The 17,106-nt window shown below is 44.5% G+C and overlaps 1 protein-coding gene across 1 annotated transcript; it reads left to right on the plus strand.

Moving 5' to 3' along the window:
* Positions 1-595: 595 nt before the first annotated feature.
* Positions 596-13,084, plus strand: LOC149327925 (uncharacterized). The gene is made up of 4 exons (XM_089565007.1): positions 596-680; positions 929-1,097; positions 2,491-2,640; positions 12,916-13,084. The coding sequence occupies exons 1-4, from the start codon at positions 596-598 to the stop codon at positions 13,082-13,084; spliced, it is 573 nt and encodes a 190-aa protein (XP_089421133.1).
* The last annotated feature ends 4,022 nt before the right edge of the window (positions 13,085-17,106 follow it).

The following is a 17,106-nucleotide window of genomic DNA, read 5'->3' on the forward strand; positions in this document are numbered from 1 at the left end:
GCGAATCCTCGTAAATTGATCCCATTTCTTATCGCGTCCTTTCTCGTGACCATCGGCCTTATCTGTTGAGGACTTGCGCGCATCGCAGCACCTCATCGTGTCGAGGGCTGATCGAACGCTCGGTCTCAGGACGCAGTAGGGCGCACTTTGTTGACCGCAGAATTTTTCGGGGGTGCTTCTAGCATACGATCTTTTCCACGCCCTATGTTAGGAGAATTTTCGCTCCCCGAAAAGATGAAATGCTGCCGAACTGTTTATCTGAACACTCTATTTTACCCTAATAAACAGAGTCCAATTGACACTGCATTGGCTTATCACTGATATATCCAGAATTTTGCAGCACGCCGAACTGCACGTGGTTTTTACGGCAACTCCTTTTTGTGAGAGTAAAATATACGTTCCAAATGATCTCTTCTTTTTTTTAGCGCCTTTGTGTCAATTGTAAGAGTTCGTCGATAAGAGCAGCTGCTTTGTAGAGTTACCACTTGTTTTCCCGGAACTAAAACAGTGATCTTCGCAGCTCTAATTTCTCTCCTTTGGACTACGAACAGGATATTAATGCTCAGGATCACGCCGCACTCAGGAGCGACTAGCGATGGGTGTTTTTTGTGTGCATATGTCATTTGTTATTATGATAAGCATCTTAAACTGTACGCTCGGGAAGGAGACTAATAAGGAAGGTGAGTTATTCTTCAGCCACAAAATGTAAATCGTTTACTGTAGCCATGGCTTCGCTGAACATAATTTTCAAAATTGCGTGTGACAATTAAAATGCCTTGAATATATACCTCGAAGCTTAGCACAAAAAGAAAAAGAAAGATTAAGAGGAGCGAAAGAGAAATGCTGACTTCCACTCTGACGGCTTTACTTTTTATTATTTTACTTTTTTTTATTCACCACAATCGTCGATTCTTTCCTTGTGTTCTAGATACTAGCGACTGCGTTACCTGCTTCTCGACTGCAACAAGCACGAAGACTTTCAAGGTAGGAAGTTGGTGCTATTGTTTAAGCGGAATTCTCTACAATTCAAGCAGCGACGAATGTATCATACAAGGATCCGATTCTAGGAGGTGCTACAATCCACGTTCAGAGCCCCCGTATGTACCTTTTTTCTGCTTCATGTTGTCGCCAAGTAGACTTTTCGTGCAACGCGCAGCGAGGTTGGAGGGGGCGAAACAGTGAGCCAGTGACAGATATATTTTTCATATAATCTGATACAATCTCTGTTATATTTGTAATGATGCTACGTTCATGAATGGCATAAGGGTGTAGTGTACGCAAGAAAAGGAATGATTCCTTTTCGATCTGCAATCAAAGAAACTTTACTCGAAAGAGTTTTGAGAAGTACACCATCAGAATGAGTTTCCAAGGACTGTGTTGAGAGATTTCAGAGTCATGATCGGATAACACCTTACATTCAAACCTCAATGTGTTTTCATGATGCATGTTTTTTTGTTAGCGAAGGGGAAATAAAATATTATATTGGTTATTATCCTCGAGCGAAATTAAATTTGCGTATTTACGCTTCTCTGTAGTGCTCAAACTGCACGGCCAGACATGACATCGGCGGTTTGTACCGCTAGCGTCTCCGGAAGGCACATGTTGGGCGTGCGCAGTCTGATGTTCCAGTTTCCCTTCCTAATGCAGCCATTATGCTATGATTTCAAACAAATATGCATACATCGCTCACCCTTTACGCAAAAATCGCATTTCGCAACGAGGTCGTCAACAATACAGCTGTAGACAGGCATTTGCCTCTCCTGCTTATAGGTTTGTTTTTTGAGGATAAGTATACTGGGCACCACATTATTCATCGGTTATTTATACGCTAATGGTGTACAGATTGCTATGAAATGCACTGCTGAACAGACTTTATTTCAGAACGCTTTAAGACAAAAACACGATTTTTTTTTCTTTTCACGCCTTGTTCTTTTGAAAGGGGAGGTATAAAAATTGGAAAGCGTTGATGCTGTACGCCTGTAATCGTCTAAATTAAAAGCAGACTGCAAAGGGCTTTCCTACACCTTCTTTACGCCAAATGAAAACGCGAAAAAACGTAAATTCTGCAGGGTAAGCGCTTGTGATAGTAGTACACGTGCAAAACATAAGCACTCCAAAACAGGAACAGAGGTAAAGCGCTTGTTCTGTATCCGAGATCTCTCCTTTAGATGCGCGCCCCCACCGATTACAAACTTAAAAACACATATACCACAGCACTCAAAGTCAGATTAAACTCGGCATTTGTTCTGTGTTGTTTTATTTATAGCAGCTAGGTGTTCTGCATCACCACAAGCAACCGACCGGTTGTCAAGAGTTAACTCAGCACTCGCATCCAATCTAAAGCAATAGGGCACCTTGTGCTCAAAAAAACAATTGATATTGACCTATAAAGACCCTAATAGATCCGCATCCGCCATTTGTAATTTCTCCCTCCGGTCACAGCTTTTACAACATGCGAATTACAAGGAAATATACTTATTCGCCCCATAGGCCACAAATCCGAGAAACATGCACTCCTTGTGAATGCGGACCTGGGGAGGACTCATGCCCGTATGCAATGGACTGCAGCTGCACAAATGGTGTTGTCTACAAGAACGCGGACACCACCTTATGCGCCAGAAACGTACAAGACTGCTTCAGGTACGATCTTACTCCGAACAGTAAGAGCCTTGAATTAAGCCGACGCCTCTTGAGCTGTGATAGCACCCGCTCCACCTATTATAGGATTTGATGCCGAATAGAAGGCAACCCGTTGTGAGTGGTAGAGCGCAAAACAGACGAAAGATAAAGTAGAAGACGTCTTGTTCTTTGTCTTTCATGTGTTTGGCTGCGTAGCACCACCAATGAAATACTATCTTCAACTCGCCCAGCTTTCAAACTTTCTACAGTGGAAGATAACTATCGCGCCATATTTTCAGAGAACCATGCTTCTAAGGTACATTAAGCAACGTTTGAATTGTGACGACAAAGCGACCATTGAAAATTGTAGCTGCTTGACCTAAACTGCAGCGTTCAAACATCCGTTCTTACCAAAGGAAATTGAACGACTGCACTTTAGTAGAAATGACTGTAGTTCCTTCGGTGTTTTTTTTTTTCTAGCCTAATGAGAACGTGGACACTACTTAATTTAAAGAAAATTTGGGTAAATCAAACATTGGTTTTTGATGAAACGAAATGGCGCAGTAACAGTCTCACGTCTCAATGGACACCCGAACGGCGGCGTAAGGGAAGGTATAAAGGAGGGAGTGAAAGAGGAAAGTCATCGGCACAAATTTGTTTACATCAAACTCAAAATATTCAACACTTCAAAATTTCAACCTCTGAGAACATGGCGCCAGAACGAGAATTTTTGTATGGAGGTTCACCCAAATTCTACTCCATATTAAATGCCAAATTCAATCGTTTTGTTCCTCAGAGCACGACCACATCTTCTCCATCATGTGGAACTTTTCGTACTGGTGTCGGAGGCCTCAGGAGGTACATAGTTTTTATGGCCAGTTCAAGGGCATTTTAGGCCTGTCTTCACATTTTCTGAATCATGAATCATAGCAGCGGTGAAGAGATGGGCCACTACCCTGCGATAGCAGGTTCTGCCGCCGACGTGCATTGTGAAAGCAAAGTCACACTTCTCGAGCTATCTCGTGCCACCAATGATTAATTGAACCGCCACTTGACACGGACGGCAGTTCGCACAAATTCCGGTTAACAGGTTGTGATGCCGTCGCAAGGTTGCGTTACCTAGGTGGCCGGCCTGACACATGTGGGGGCCGCCTAAGAAGATGCTGTGGGCAAACAAACATCAGAGAACTCTAAGATTTGGGGCTTTAGTGCTAGCGCAATAATAGAAAAATAGCTGGTGGTTCAGCAAAGCTAAGCACGAAATAATATGCAAAAGAAAGCACTTTTCGGGCCCGGTTGGCTTTTCATTTTTTCTTCTGATGGAATACAACACTATTCTTAAACACAAGGACACAGTAAGAATTTGACAGAAAGAAAAGAATGAACAGTGCCCGCCTTCTCAAGTGCTCTCCGTGGCCGCTTCTTCAAGTGCAGTGTTCGATTACTTGTGAGGAAAAAAATTGTGTGAAAGCAGTTTTCTGCGGGTGGACACTACCACGAAGTAGCTGTATGCCCGTGTGAGATGCCCACTTACCCAAGGTGAAGGTTATCCGCGTCTTAAATATTTCCATCGTCAGTGCCAATTTACTCAGTGTACGCCGGTGGCCTATGCTCCAGTGCCGCGTTTTTGCAGCAATGTTGTCCAAGCCAACGCGTATTGCTCTACTGCTCTTTGTCGTGTCTCTGCCACAAAGTTGTCCACGCGAACGCATTCAGCGCACGCCTCTCTTTCACTATACCGTCACATAGCTTAAAGCGAGAATATTGGACTGATAGTAGTATAATTGATGAAGACGACGATGTGCTATGTGCAGCGCGAGAGCGTGTTGCAGTTTATTTATGCTTCATTATTTTTCGTCTTAATCTCTCTTGTTTCTCTCTCTCTCTCCAATCCAAACTCCTATATATATATTTTTTATGATTATTATTATTATTTATTTATTTATTTTTATTTTTTCCCTCCCTGCCCTTTTTTTGGTAGACTCCCCCGGTGTTGCTCTCCCGTGTGCTTTTCTTTTGCCTTTACTATGTACAGGTCAATACCAACCTTTACCTCCCGATTCTTGGCCGATCCCCCAGTGTGGGTATGTGCCATTCTGTCAAAGGCTACAACAACAACAAGTAACGCGAGGCGTGTTCGGCTGCGGCGACAGCTCAGTGCTTGCGCACTGTGGTCAATGAAGCTGTTCTGTTGCGCTGCCGTGGGTTCTGATCCCAGTCGCGGATATTTACTCCGTTTACATTTATTCATCGACTTTACTAAGCACAAACCCACAAACATCGCCACAGCTTGCTTCGGGTTTACCCATCTGAATAATGTGCTCGCACTACAATGTCAGAGGGCTGTTTTGAGCACTGCATAAATGGATAGTAGTACTCGATATCTGGACAGATACAGAAGATCAGCACAAAAGTGAGGGGGTCGTTTGCAGGTAAACTGGCCATATGAATTTTAAATTACCGAAAGATTATATTGACAAGCGATATCAATTCCCGCACTGGTGAACTCGGTGTTCGCACAGACTGCAACGACCCACTTTTACTACATCTAGGTGAGAACATCACCTCATTCAAAGCTAACAGAGAAGCCAAATGTGAGCGGCGAATAGCGTGTGAATTGGAAAATCAAAAATCTAGCATCGACTGCAGCATTGTCATCGCGCAATACACAACAAGATTTTTTTTTAATGCACCTAGATGATGAGAGTTTGTATATCTAAGGAAATTAACATGAACGGATTGCACTATGCTTGTGCAACGTAGACGGAAAGGAAGTGTTAGGGCGGGACGAGTAAAAAACCCTTTTAACCAGCACACAAGTGGGCCACAGTTTGAAACTAGGGGGTGGGAGGGGGGGGGGGGAAGGAATAGTAGGGTAATCCGCAACAAAAGACTGGAGATATGACGAACTTATTGGCTTAATCAGGGGAAAAATTCAAAACAGTAAATGGAGGGCACAAAGATGTCTCAAAGCTGGTCGAATGCAGAAATGAACAGGCATTTGAGGTACGGATTCTGGGATCGATGTGGAATGCGGCGGCCAAAAGGGCTGGGTTGCTAAGGAAGAGGTAAACAGAAATTTGAATATGCAACAACAACGCAACTTAGATTTCTACGAGCTCGTAGACGCGCAGATAAGGAGAAAGCGGACATTGAATTATGCAGAATATAGGAAAGATTAGGGACATTGAGCAATCATCTTGATTGCTTAGGGAAGGAGATCGAAAGCGGACACACTTTTATACAGGGTGTGGATAGCAGCAATCTTAAAGGGTATTGGGCAACATGGAAATGCTAATTCGCGACGAATGCAATGTAAATTAAAGGGCGGCACATAAACCAACAGGTGCTTTCGCGATGAAGTTTGCAGAATAAAAGTTCAGCTTAAGAAACCTGGTTAAAAGTGAGCCCCAAAAATTGTTCATAAAGGTACAGAAACCGGGGCCGATGAAATTCTGATCAGGTGGACTGCTAAGCTGGGGCCATAAGATAAGGAGACATTGTTCAAGGTTATCGAGCGAAGCTTTCAAGGCAGGCATGTACAGGTGCACCAAAACTAAAACGGAGCACGCAAGCGGTGGCCGAACTGGAAAAAACTGCATCTCAGCGCGCTCTATCAGCAGATGCGCAGCAAAGAGCGGCGGTGCGTCGGCACATCTCGCTGACCCATCTCGATGATCTGATGCCCTTCTTATCGCCGGCATCAGCGAAGCCACGCTGCTACCATTACTGCTCGCCTGGGGCGCTTCCAATGCTCCAAGCATGGATTTACCAGCATCTTGCAGGAAAGCTGGCCTTCGGTGGCGTGCGCTCATCTGCTTGGATAGGAATGCCACCATTTTCAGTCTGCGTGACCGCCGTGATTTGTGCTTCACTTCGTGGCAAGTTTGTTTGGCAAGTGCGGTGGAAATTTCACTTGGCTCTATGCGACGCATGAAAAAAAGAATAGCATGAATGTATGGCTGCGGTGTATATGTGATAGAAAGATATGCTCAAAATATAACCGATCGAGGATGACTCAAGGAGAGACAACCTTATTTTCTATGGAGATTGTTTAACTTTGTTTTATCAAGTGTAAGAAAGCCAATCTGTGCTGAAGCAAGTGGTCTTCAATTAACTCACTTGTTGGGCCGTTGAGCATTCATACTATAAAGACAACGGAGCCAACGTATGCATGCTATTCTTTAATACCGCACTTGTGAAACCGATGCAGGAGCGTTTATACTTCATACCGCAACCAATTCGCCACCTAGTGAAGCGCGAACTACGGCACTCATGCATACTGAAAATGGTCGCATTCCTGACGACGCAGAAAGCGTACGCCGCCGAAGGCCAGCTTTTCTGCAGATGCGGACAAACAATAAACCCTTGCATGAAGTACTGAGGCACCCCTGGCGAGCACTGATGGTAGCTGCGCGGCTTCGCTCGTCCCGACGATAAAGCGAGCATCAGACCTTCGAGATGGGTCAGCCGGATGTGCCCACGGAACCTCGCTCTTTGCTGCGCATGTGCTGACAGAGCGCGCTGGCATGCAGTTTTTCTCATTTCGGCCACCGCTCGCGTGCTCCGTTTTACTTTTGGTACAAGGGGATCGCCTGCATAGCAGACGAAGTTTAACGTACAAAAGTAAATGAAAGAAAGGAAAGACTTACACATACAGACCAATCGCGTTTATGTTTCTTATATACGGAGTCGCAGTAAAAAACAAAGCTACGAATTCGGATAGAGAAAAATCTAACGCTGGGAAAAGTGAAAAATGGTTTTAAGCAAGGCAGATAATTTGACAACCATGTGTTCGTTGTAACATGGCGTTGTCAAATAGCTATAACGAAGAACACGCCGCTACGGTTGGCTTTTCAAGACACAAAATCTGCACATGATACGTAAGCAGGAAATTGTCGGTTACTTTTTAACAGGAGCACGTCTAAATGCCGAGGTATAGAACTTACAAACACAGTATACAAGGATATTGGAAAGAAAATAGGCGAGAACTATACAGCATGCTGGAGGTGAACACGCAAACAAGTCTCAGGCAAGGTTGCCTATTGTAGGCACGGTTGTCCATTATTTATACCGAAAGAACGGAGCACATGCTACAGGCGAAGAGAGCTGGGTTTAAATTAGCTTGTACAGAAAATGACTAGCAATAGGCCAATTCCTTCTTGATGTAATATGCGCGGATACCTTGGCGCTTTTTGCTGAAAGTCAAAGCGATCTACAGTGCTGAGATATCTGTGGAAAGGAAGAAACAGACATCAGATCGAATTGAGTGTTGAAAAGTCAGGCATTATTTGATTTAAAAACAGCGGTACTGGAGCTCTAAGAATACATTTGGGATTGTATACCCCTCAAGATGAAAGAAAAAAAAACTAGCAATGGCGTGAGAAACGGGGACACAGAAGGCACACAAAAGACAAGACTGACGCCAACTTGCAACTGGGGTTTATTGCCCCAAGCCTGTCTTTTGTACTACAACCAAGCCGTAGGAACAAATGCATCAGCGTTGTGCATATCAATCGACAATTTATGCAAACACTGGAAACATATTATCACTGATCACTACAGAATCTAACCTAAACAGAGCTTGGGATGCCAACTTCCTTTCTGGCCAGCATAAACAATAACATCAACCAAAGCAAAAAACAAGGCACTGCGGCACGACAACTCTACACTAACAAAGCGAAAAAGAGCGAGAATCGAACGAGTATGTGATAAAACGACATGAAAAATAAAAAATAGATGACCAACAATAACCCGGAAAAAAACATGACCAACTATCACAACAGGGAGGGATGAAGTCTGAAGATAAAGCGCCTGTCGTCAAGTGATAAAAACTAAAGATAATTCCTGAAGAACAGTCGTCTTAGCGTTAAAGATTCTAAAAATTGCAAAGCACCAAAAGAAAGCACGAAATAAGAGCGCAACACCTAGGAAAATCCCCGATCTACAAAAAACCTTCTAGAAAAGTCGTTTCGGCGCTGCTAAGAATAATGGAAAACCTGCTAACTCATTTGTTTCCAGCTTTCTCGATGAAATATGCTTCAACAATCTCTCTCTCAGTTCTATCTTTTCCGCTCTTCAAAAACCTAGTTTTCTCGAATTCGGGACGGCAATTAGAACAGCTTTTGCAGTGGTCAACTAGGAAGCTCCTTTCGTTGTTGCGTAGTTTCGGCAATGCTCGCTTGCACGCTTATTAAAACAACGACCTGTCTGCCCGATGTAAACGAGACCACAGCTAAGCGGTATCTCATAAACCACTTGTGTCCTTGAGTGCGTTAACTTTCTTAGGTGTTTTATGGTGCATGCCGGTCGCTTTTCTCGGTTGATCATGGCACAAAGTCATGGCACAACAAAGTATTGGCGCATTACGAAAGGAGCTTTCTAGTTGACCACTGCAAAAGCTGGTCTAATTGCCCTCCCGAATTAGAAAAAACTACATTTCTGAAGAGTGGAAAAGGTAGAACTGAGAGAGAGATGAATCCTCATGAAGCGATATGGGGATTTTCAAGAGAATAACGGTTGTTGAGCTGACTTTTCCGAAAGTGCTACTGGGCAAAAAAACATAAGGGCTACAAAGACTAGAGAGGGGCAAAAGAGAGCTGAGCAGCTTAGCTCTAGATCCCTAAAAAATGGCAGTGGCTTAGCTCAACTTGGCTAGGATGTACAGTTTTGTCAAAAGTAACCAGGCTGCATGGTTTGCTTCTAGCTTGTATAGGGGAGCCCTTGTGGCTTTCCTAAAGATCTAAAGGCGTTGGAAGGTAAGACGACCCCCTGTTCTAATCTTTAACGACCATGTAAGTTTCAGGGAGGCTGCAAGGGCTCCACTGTACGAGCTAGAAGCAAACCATGCAGCCTGGTTACTTTTGACGAAGACTGTACATAGCGAGAGTACGGTTAAATTTGATTACCCCTTGTTCTTCAGCTTCGTTTCCCTCCGGCTACGTCCAGTGCTTATCTTTGGTTCTTATCACCACGTTGCGCCTAATTTCAGCTACATTAAAGACGGGATATTTTTTATGCAGCAAATGTGACGCGTTTATTTTATTTCTGGTTCTCCGTCTTGTAGTTAAAGCCTGGCGTCTTTCAGACTCTCCGACTCACTGCCCATATCTAGTGATGGCTCCACCGAGCCGCCTTCTATGTATGTATAGTTGCACCAACCTCCCCCCCCCCCCCAACCTTCCTACGGCGCATGCGCATCGCTGTTGCAACTCGGTTTCGCCGGCACGCCGCGGCACCGGCTCCTCCTGTGACGTCACGCCAGATGGCGCGGCGAGCGGCGTCCGCCAGCTGCGGCGGTTGCTAGGCAACGGCTCAAGGTCTCGGTGCGGCCACGGCGAAACAGGAGCCACGGCTAAACGGAGATTGGATTGGAAAACATTTATTCCGTCAAAAATGCAGATGCAGACGGTCCGCGCTAGATGGCCACCAAACCATTGCTGGCGGCGACCTGAGCGGCCCACTCGGTGGCCAAGGCGGAGAGACTTTCGCGTAATCTAGCACTTGCAACAAAAGGCAGGAAGAGGAAGCTGTCCAGAGGGATATGAGTTGGCCGACGTCTGAGGCACGGCGAGTAGACAGCAATATATTGTTTGCGGACAGGTTCTGGATGACGGATCAGAAGAGATGGCTATCCATTCGAAAATAAAGCAATAAAAGCTACTGCGTACATCGAAAGTAAAGTCCATTAAATCGAGATGGTTAATTGGATAAAAAAAAATGGCGACAAAGAAATCTCTGACTCAGTACAAAGCTGGAAGCAGCAAAATCTAGAGGGAAACGTTGCATGATAATTTACGCGGAATGACTCCAGATTAGGTTGCCTTAAAAACAAATAATAGAAATGCGAACAGCGATGCCATATTTGTGCAGTGTAAAAATATTAAACGGTTTTACTATACATCCAGATATCTGAGAGGACGCAAGGCTTTGAGTTTCTTTGGATATAGTGGAGAGTGAACTCGCAATTAAAGCGTGAGCACAAGGAGTGAGTATAAGAAGGCAAGGTGACTGGTGGGGCAAACCACAACGGAGAGATTGCACGATCAGTCACCTACACCAAACTTAAATAGCTTAAACATGTAACGCAGCAAAGAGTGGGGGGAATATAAACAGAAAAGAGTCCGTGGTAAAAAAAAGAGCAAAAACAGATAATACTTAAAAGCGCCGCTCTCAATTAACAGGCACCGTTCTACTCGGAACGGCGCCAACTCCAACGGGATGTCAGTAATTCTCTGACTCTCCCTGTATCTCCGTTTGTCTCTCTTTCTCCGTCTCTCAGTTTTTTATCTTTCTATTTGCCTGACTATTTGTGTAGTGTGTGCCATCTAAGAGGCAGTCAAATTTTAATCTAAATAACTAATCGTACTAAAATTGCCCAGGTTTACTGTCCCTGAAACAGGAACGTTAAGATTTCTATTACTTTATTTATTTTATCATTCATTTTATTATTTATTTTATTATTTCTATTATTTATTGTTCTTTTTATTTTATTTAACGTTATTTTACAGGTAGATTGCAGTGTGTGATGCTTGATAATACGCACGGAGATTTTAAAAAATGTTAAATTCGGTGTACCTCAAGGAAGTACACTTGGCCCACTACTTCTTAACATATATGTATTCGATTTGCATTTGTTACAGCTTAAGTCAAACGTTTTTTAATACGCTGACGACACAGTGCTAGCGCTTGAAGCTACTGATTATCGTACAGGCATGGAGTCATTTCAAACAGATATAAGTGAAGTCGTTGACTGGTTCTCGCAACATTTCATTTTTTAAACGTGAACAAAACAAAACTGACACGCTTTAAAAACCCTCATAAAATTGTTGCTTTCAACCAACCACTGTATCTTCATACATCCCATTGTTACCAGTGTAATTGTAAAGCTATGCAAATAGAGCGAACAGTTCTGTATCTGGGCATCCACTTTGACCAACACCTTACATGGAGCGACCACACCATCTACCTCTCTCGAAAGATAATGGCCATTGCGGCTGTGATGTATCACCTTCGTGGTAAAGCTCCGCTCCATCTTAGGCGACTGATCTATACAGCATTAGTAGAACCTGTTTTAAAGTACGGCATTACTCTATACGGTAACTGCTCCGAATACAAGAAAGAAGCATTAAATGTTATCCTAAAAAGAATAGTGAACACTATATCGTACGGCACAAAACTACACTCGGTTGACATGAAAGAGAAATACGATGACTTAGGCATCCTTCAAATTCGTGAACTATTTCACTTTGTTGTATTAACACGATATTATTATTCAAATGAATATAAGACTCCCGTAAAAAAAGACGTCACCTTGAGAAAAACGGAACGTTTTTTTAAGCGACGGGTTTGCTCAAACTATGGTAAAAAGATGCGCAGTTATTATGTACCGGCTGTATTTAATGAAATTCCGGATGATTTCGGAGCAATAGCGCAAACAGGACATGGGACCAAGAACGAGTCGACACACACAGCGTCTACTCGTTCTTGGTCCCTTGTCCTGTTAGCGCTATTGCTCCGAAGTATGAACCAACAAGCCCGAATTTCAATGTTCCGGATGATCTATATATTGCAAGTAACAAACGTAGGATGATGACTGACTTGAGAAATTGGTGTGCAAATGTATTTCCCTGTGTATAGCTTGAGTTCTTTCGTATGTGCAATTTTTTGTTGAATCTTTTAATTGTTTTTTGTTTGTTTTTGTTTTTGTTTTTGTTTTTCTCTATGTTAGCATGAGTGTTTAGAAAAGTAATGTATGCATATGGAGGTATTTCTCCAGCTGCTGCCTGATCAGCGAACAAGCAAAATGTGCTTAGGCAGATCAGAATTTATGGATGTGTACGCATACAGACGAATAAATTTTTATTTGATTTGATTTGATTAGGCATTTCCTACTTGTCTTGGATATCTGAATGCAATAAGAATGAACGGTAATTTCGCACCTCTGTGTGCTAGGCCAACTTTAATTCTGAATGGTGAATTTCAGACCCAGTGGTAAATGGTATATGGTTCTTAAAAAGACAAAGAGGCCTCTTTCTATCGATCGGAGTCATATTTGTCTCACCTAAACCACTAAACAGCACGCTCCAGGCAATGAGCTTACCTTCGCATATTTTTTGCTGCTCGTTACTGGAGCTTCCTTTGTATTCCATTATCTCTGCCTCAACATCCGACTTTCTGATCTTTTATACAATCATTACAAGAGTGAACTCCAGTAGCCTAGAAGGCAAAAAAGTGTTATTCGGATAGTGGCAAAATATGTCCCGAATCTGCCTGAGTGTGCTGAACCTCTTACAGGGGGGTACTCCCAGAAGAATGCGCTACATGCGTTTGCCTCGACAATGAATCCTGGTGTCGATATCACAAGGACTGTCAGTGCTTTTTTGGGCATGTGCATCACAAGGACAACCGTAATGTCTGCGCACGAGGAATCGTGAATTGCGGAAGCGATGTCGGTTCCCAATAAGAATACGAAATGATTCTGGTGCACCAAACACTACCCAGGTAAGAGGCCGAGTTGCTTTATAAATTTTGTCGTCGTCATCATTATGAATATCAGCCTAACGACACCCACTGCAGGACAAAGGACTGTCCATTATCTTGTCAATTAGCCCTGTCCTGTATCTGCCAATGCTACCTTATCACCACAAGCTTCGTAATCTCATCTGCCTCTCTGACCTCCTGCCGTCGCCTTCTACGCTTGCCGTCGCTTGGAATCTAGTAGTTCCCCTTAATCTATTACTCTTGTTGAGATGCAGTGGGCGAAATAAGTATTTGCGCACGTGTCACTCAAAAAAAAAAAAATTTCGTTTCCTCTAGACCCTTTAGTACGAACAGGGCTCGTCGGTGGCTTCCCGAAGCATAGAATCGACGCTGCGCAGGATCGCAGTGTGCGTCTCTGAGGGACGCGCTCAATTTACAAGTGCAGACAAACTTCGACTGCCTATGAACTGATGCGCGCAGTTTGTGTCCTTCCGCATCAGCCTCGCGCATTCGTGAGGCGAGGGTTCGATCTCCAGGGCCGCCGGGTACTTACTGGCCATATAATTGGTGCCAGCCTTCCCCTGCGTGGTGCTTGGCTTTTTTTTCGAGTGAAAAGCTTGGAAACTGTGCCGTTGACGCCATCTTGAGTAGAAGAAAAAACATTGCGCCATGGCACCCTTGGGTCGCAAATGCCGTTGCACCATAAAAATCCATCACTATTCATACTATCTTTCAGGAGAGATCTGCACACTTTATACGTGCCAGTATAACCAGGCCGCGGCGCGCCGTCGGCGATTAAGAGGCACAAAAAGCAAACAAGAATAGGACCACCACTTCGCAACAATAATAAATTGACTCGACAGGGTGATTCAAGGTTATTTGATTAGTTGACTGTAATTTAATAAAAAAAAGCAGTGCGTGCTAGCCTGTTGTACTCTTCGAACTAGCATTAGTGGTTCGTCATTGGTTTCCTCGTTATTTCCTTAACCTTGTTATCTTTATCGCCTTTTTAATTGTGCATTTTGGGGGTTTGATGGAGGAGCGGAATTAAATATCTTTATTCGTGCAGTCAATTCAAAATAAAGGAAACGAGGAAATAAACTCGGACAGGACGGTGCTGGATGACAGACTCTATTTTCAAGCATATTGGAAGTGAATTTTAAAGGGCAAGAAGCGTAAGCCGTCCCCATAATCTACGCCTTTTGGCCTTCGTCACTCTGGGGCGCGATTACGAGTTTTTGTCCCAATTTTGAGACTCTGACGTCAAAATGACGACACCGCGAGTCGTTGACCGCGGAATCAACCAATTAGCAGCGAGGTTGTGGTGTCTAATAGTAGGGTTCCACCCAGGAAGGATTTAGTTGCGCAATAAGGGACCGTATGGTAAAGTTTTTCTGTAAACACGCCGTTAATAATTTGAAGAATGTTTTATTTCGCTAAAAAACTATGTTTCAAACTCAACGACATGAAGCAAAAGAAGAAGCGTCCTGAATTTTGCAATTAAGTTTGCTCTTCAGTCACTTTTGATGCTGCGAGGGTGCGCTGACGCTGGAAAAGCGTCGGTAGCGGCGGCTAGGCGGCGTGAGCTGCCGCCTGATTCAACGGATTCAGCCTTTTCCCTCCACGCACATATTCAGCCATCGTAAACATGGCAGCCAGAAAAAAAATCAGCTGATTCGACGGCTGTGCTCTTTTTTTTACATATTACGCAGAATCAAAGTACTGCGCAGACGTCTTAAGTGCGCGGAAAAATCTGTTTAAAGGCAGTGATTGCTACGAGTCTGCTGAGAACAATTTGGAAGGAGCGCTTGGCTCGAAAACCGGCGAAGGCAGCTTTAAGGCAAGTTCACACTGGCGAGTTGCAATCGTCGCGCTAGTATTCTAGGAGTCCGATTTCGGTCAGTTAGTTACGGTTTGCGAAGCACATGTAAAGCGGGGAGAGAGCGTAACAAATCGATTTAAGCCTGTCGCGCGATCTCCGCGACTCGCCAGTGTGAACTCACCTAGCCAGTATCGATGGCAAATGTGCTCCAAAGATGATGCGTGATTCTATTTATTTTTGTTCAGAAAATACCCGGCGACCATGAATAATCACACTGCAGCAACTGCCGACATACGGAAGCAGACCGGTGCAGCTGCTGGGAGCTTGCAATCTCACTGCGGGAATTAAGAGCCCGGTCACTGCGCCAACAATCACTCATGCCGCCTCGTAACCAACTCATGCCGCCCGCTTCGGGTTAAGCACTTGACATTCGTGTTGGTGTTGCCGTTCCGTTCGGATGATGCTCGGATGACGCCGCCGGGGATACTGCGGTGGCGAAAGTTTATGCGAAGGAAGTCCTCCTTCGCCGCCGCCTTGTCTTGGGGGTCTCGCCGGAAAACGCGCACCTTCTGCGACTTAACTTTGACAGTGGTCTCCGCAACTCACCGCAAACACTTGCGCAAAGTCGATTGGGCTACGCCGACGTTTACTTCATTTCCTACGGTGTCTTGAAACCCACCGGCGGCGAAGGCGCTCACAAGCACTTGCCGCTCCACTGACAGCGCACTCATCCGCACACCTCCAAGTTCAACGGCGAGTTCGTCGCACAGCCATTGTGCTCCTTCCTATGTCAAAACGTCGAAACAACTCGTCCGGCACGTCAAAACCGTCTTCATGCACCCTCTTACACCGTTGCTACCGTTTCTCGCGCGGCCACCGGCCATGTAAACAACCGCCATTTTCTGTCTCAAGCGGTTTGAGACCACTCGTTCCAATCCTGCAAAATCTTCTCAATCAGCTCGCATAATTAGGTGAGCAACGTCAACACTTCTGGCACACTTATGACGTCGGCCGGTGACGCAAAAAAAACAATATGGCCGCTGGTCACGACCGACCAATAGGAACGGGGCAAATGAGACACTTTTTGAGACACTTTCCGATTGAGACGATTTTGAGCGACTCGTAATCGCGCCCCTGGTGTCTTCACGCTTAGGGCGGAACCGTCGCCAGCGGCTCTGACGAGTTGCCTTGGGTGCATTCAATGCATGATAGCGGACGCAGTGACAGTGCACGTTTTTCCCTCCTCCCAAGGCGGAGGCGTCAGGCTGTCGTTGAATGCAGCCGAGGCGTTTGCCAGCGGCTCTGGCGTCCAGCGAGGTGGTGAAGACGTCTAGAATTTAGATAAAGTTTTTATGTTTAACAATCAATATGCTTCGAGAGCAGCGTGTAGTTAGTTTTTATACTGAATATCGAAAGCATAAATTTGAATATATCGCTCACGAGTGGTCAGGAAAGTAAATTTCAGCGTTCAGTACTGCGACACAATGCGGTCCTTTATAAATATTGACGCAAGAGTGAATCGGCCACTAATAGCTGGAAATAAATGTGTGACGGAAAATTAACTCGCCCCAAAATACTTCGATTTCTTAAAAATTTAACCGCTGCAAACTGTCTACTTTAACCCCAGTAGGATTTCGCTATTTTTGCGAAGAACATCGGAAGGTAGTGGCACAGCTGGAAGTTCCTATATCGTGCATGGTGAAAAAATGTGAGGGAGAGTGCCTCATATCTTTTTCCTCCTTACAGGTGCGACTGAAGAGCGTCCAGGATCAGACGAAGCGGCGAAGTATTATCCCTAGACACAGGAAAATAAACCACATTGTTTTCCTCACTCCCAGTGGCATTATGTGACCAGTGAAACAGCAAAAAAAGCGAGATTATACCGTCCACGAAGCGCGACTTTCTGCACTCATAACACGAATATTATGGCGCCTCATTTTATTTTTCATTCGGCAGCTAAGGCCACGGTTGTAGGATCAAATGCCAGCCGTGGCGCCCATTTTAATGCAGACGAAATGCGAAACAGTGCGATGACAGAGCGTGTAAAAGTCTCCACGTGGTAACTAATATTCCGGAGCCCTTCACCCAGGTAGCCCTCATAACCTGACGGCTGATTATGTGTGCGACGCATCAAATTGTCGTCAGATGTAAAACAGATTGCGCGGTTCGCATTTTTGTTGCTT

Source organism: Amblyomma mixtum, chromosome 10 (genome assembly GCF_055824585.1).
Source record: "Amblyomma mixtum isolate Tamu chromosome 10, ASM5582458v1, whole genome shotgun sequence".
NCBI classification, from domain to species: domain Eukaryota; kingdom Metazoa; phylum Arthropoda; class Arachnida; order Ixodida; family Ixodidae; genus Amblyomma; species Amblyomma mixtum.

Coding starts and splice junctions, on each gene's coding strand:
- LOC149327925 (XM_089565007.1), top strand. CDS start 596: ATGGGTGTTTTTTGTGTGCATATGTCATTTGTTATTATGATAAGCATC. Junction 681..928: donor GAAGGAGACTAATAAGGAAG/GTGAGTTATTCT, acceptor CTTGTGTTCTAG/ATACTAGCGACTGCGTTACC. Junction 1,098..2,490: donor AATCCACGTTCAGAGCCCCC/GTATGTACCTTT, acceptor TTCGCCCCATAG/GCCACAAATCCGAGAAACAT.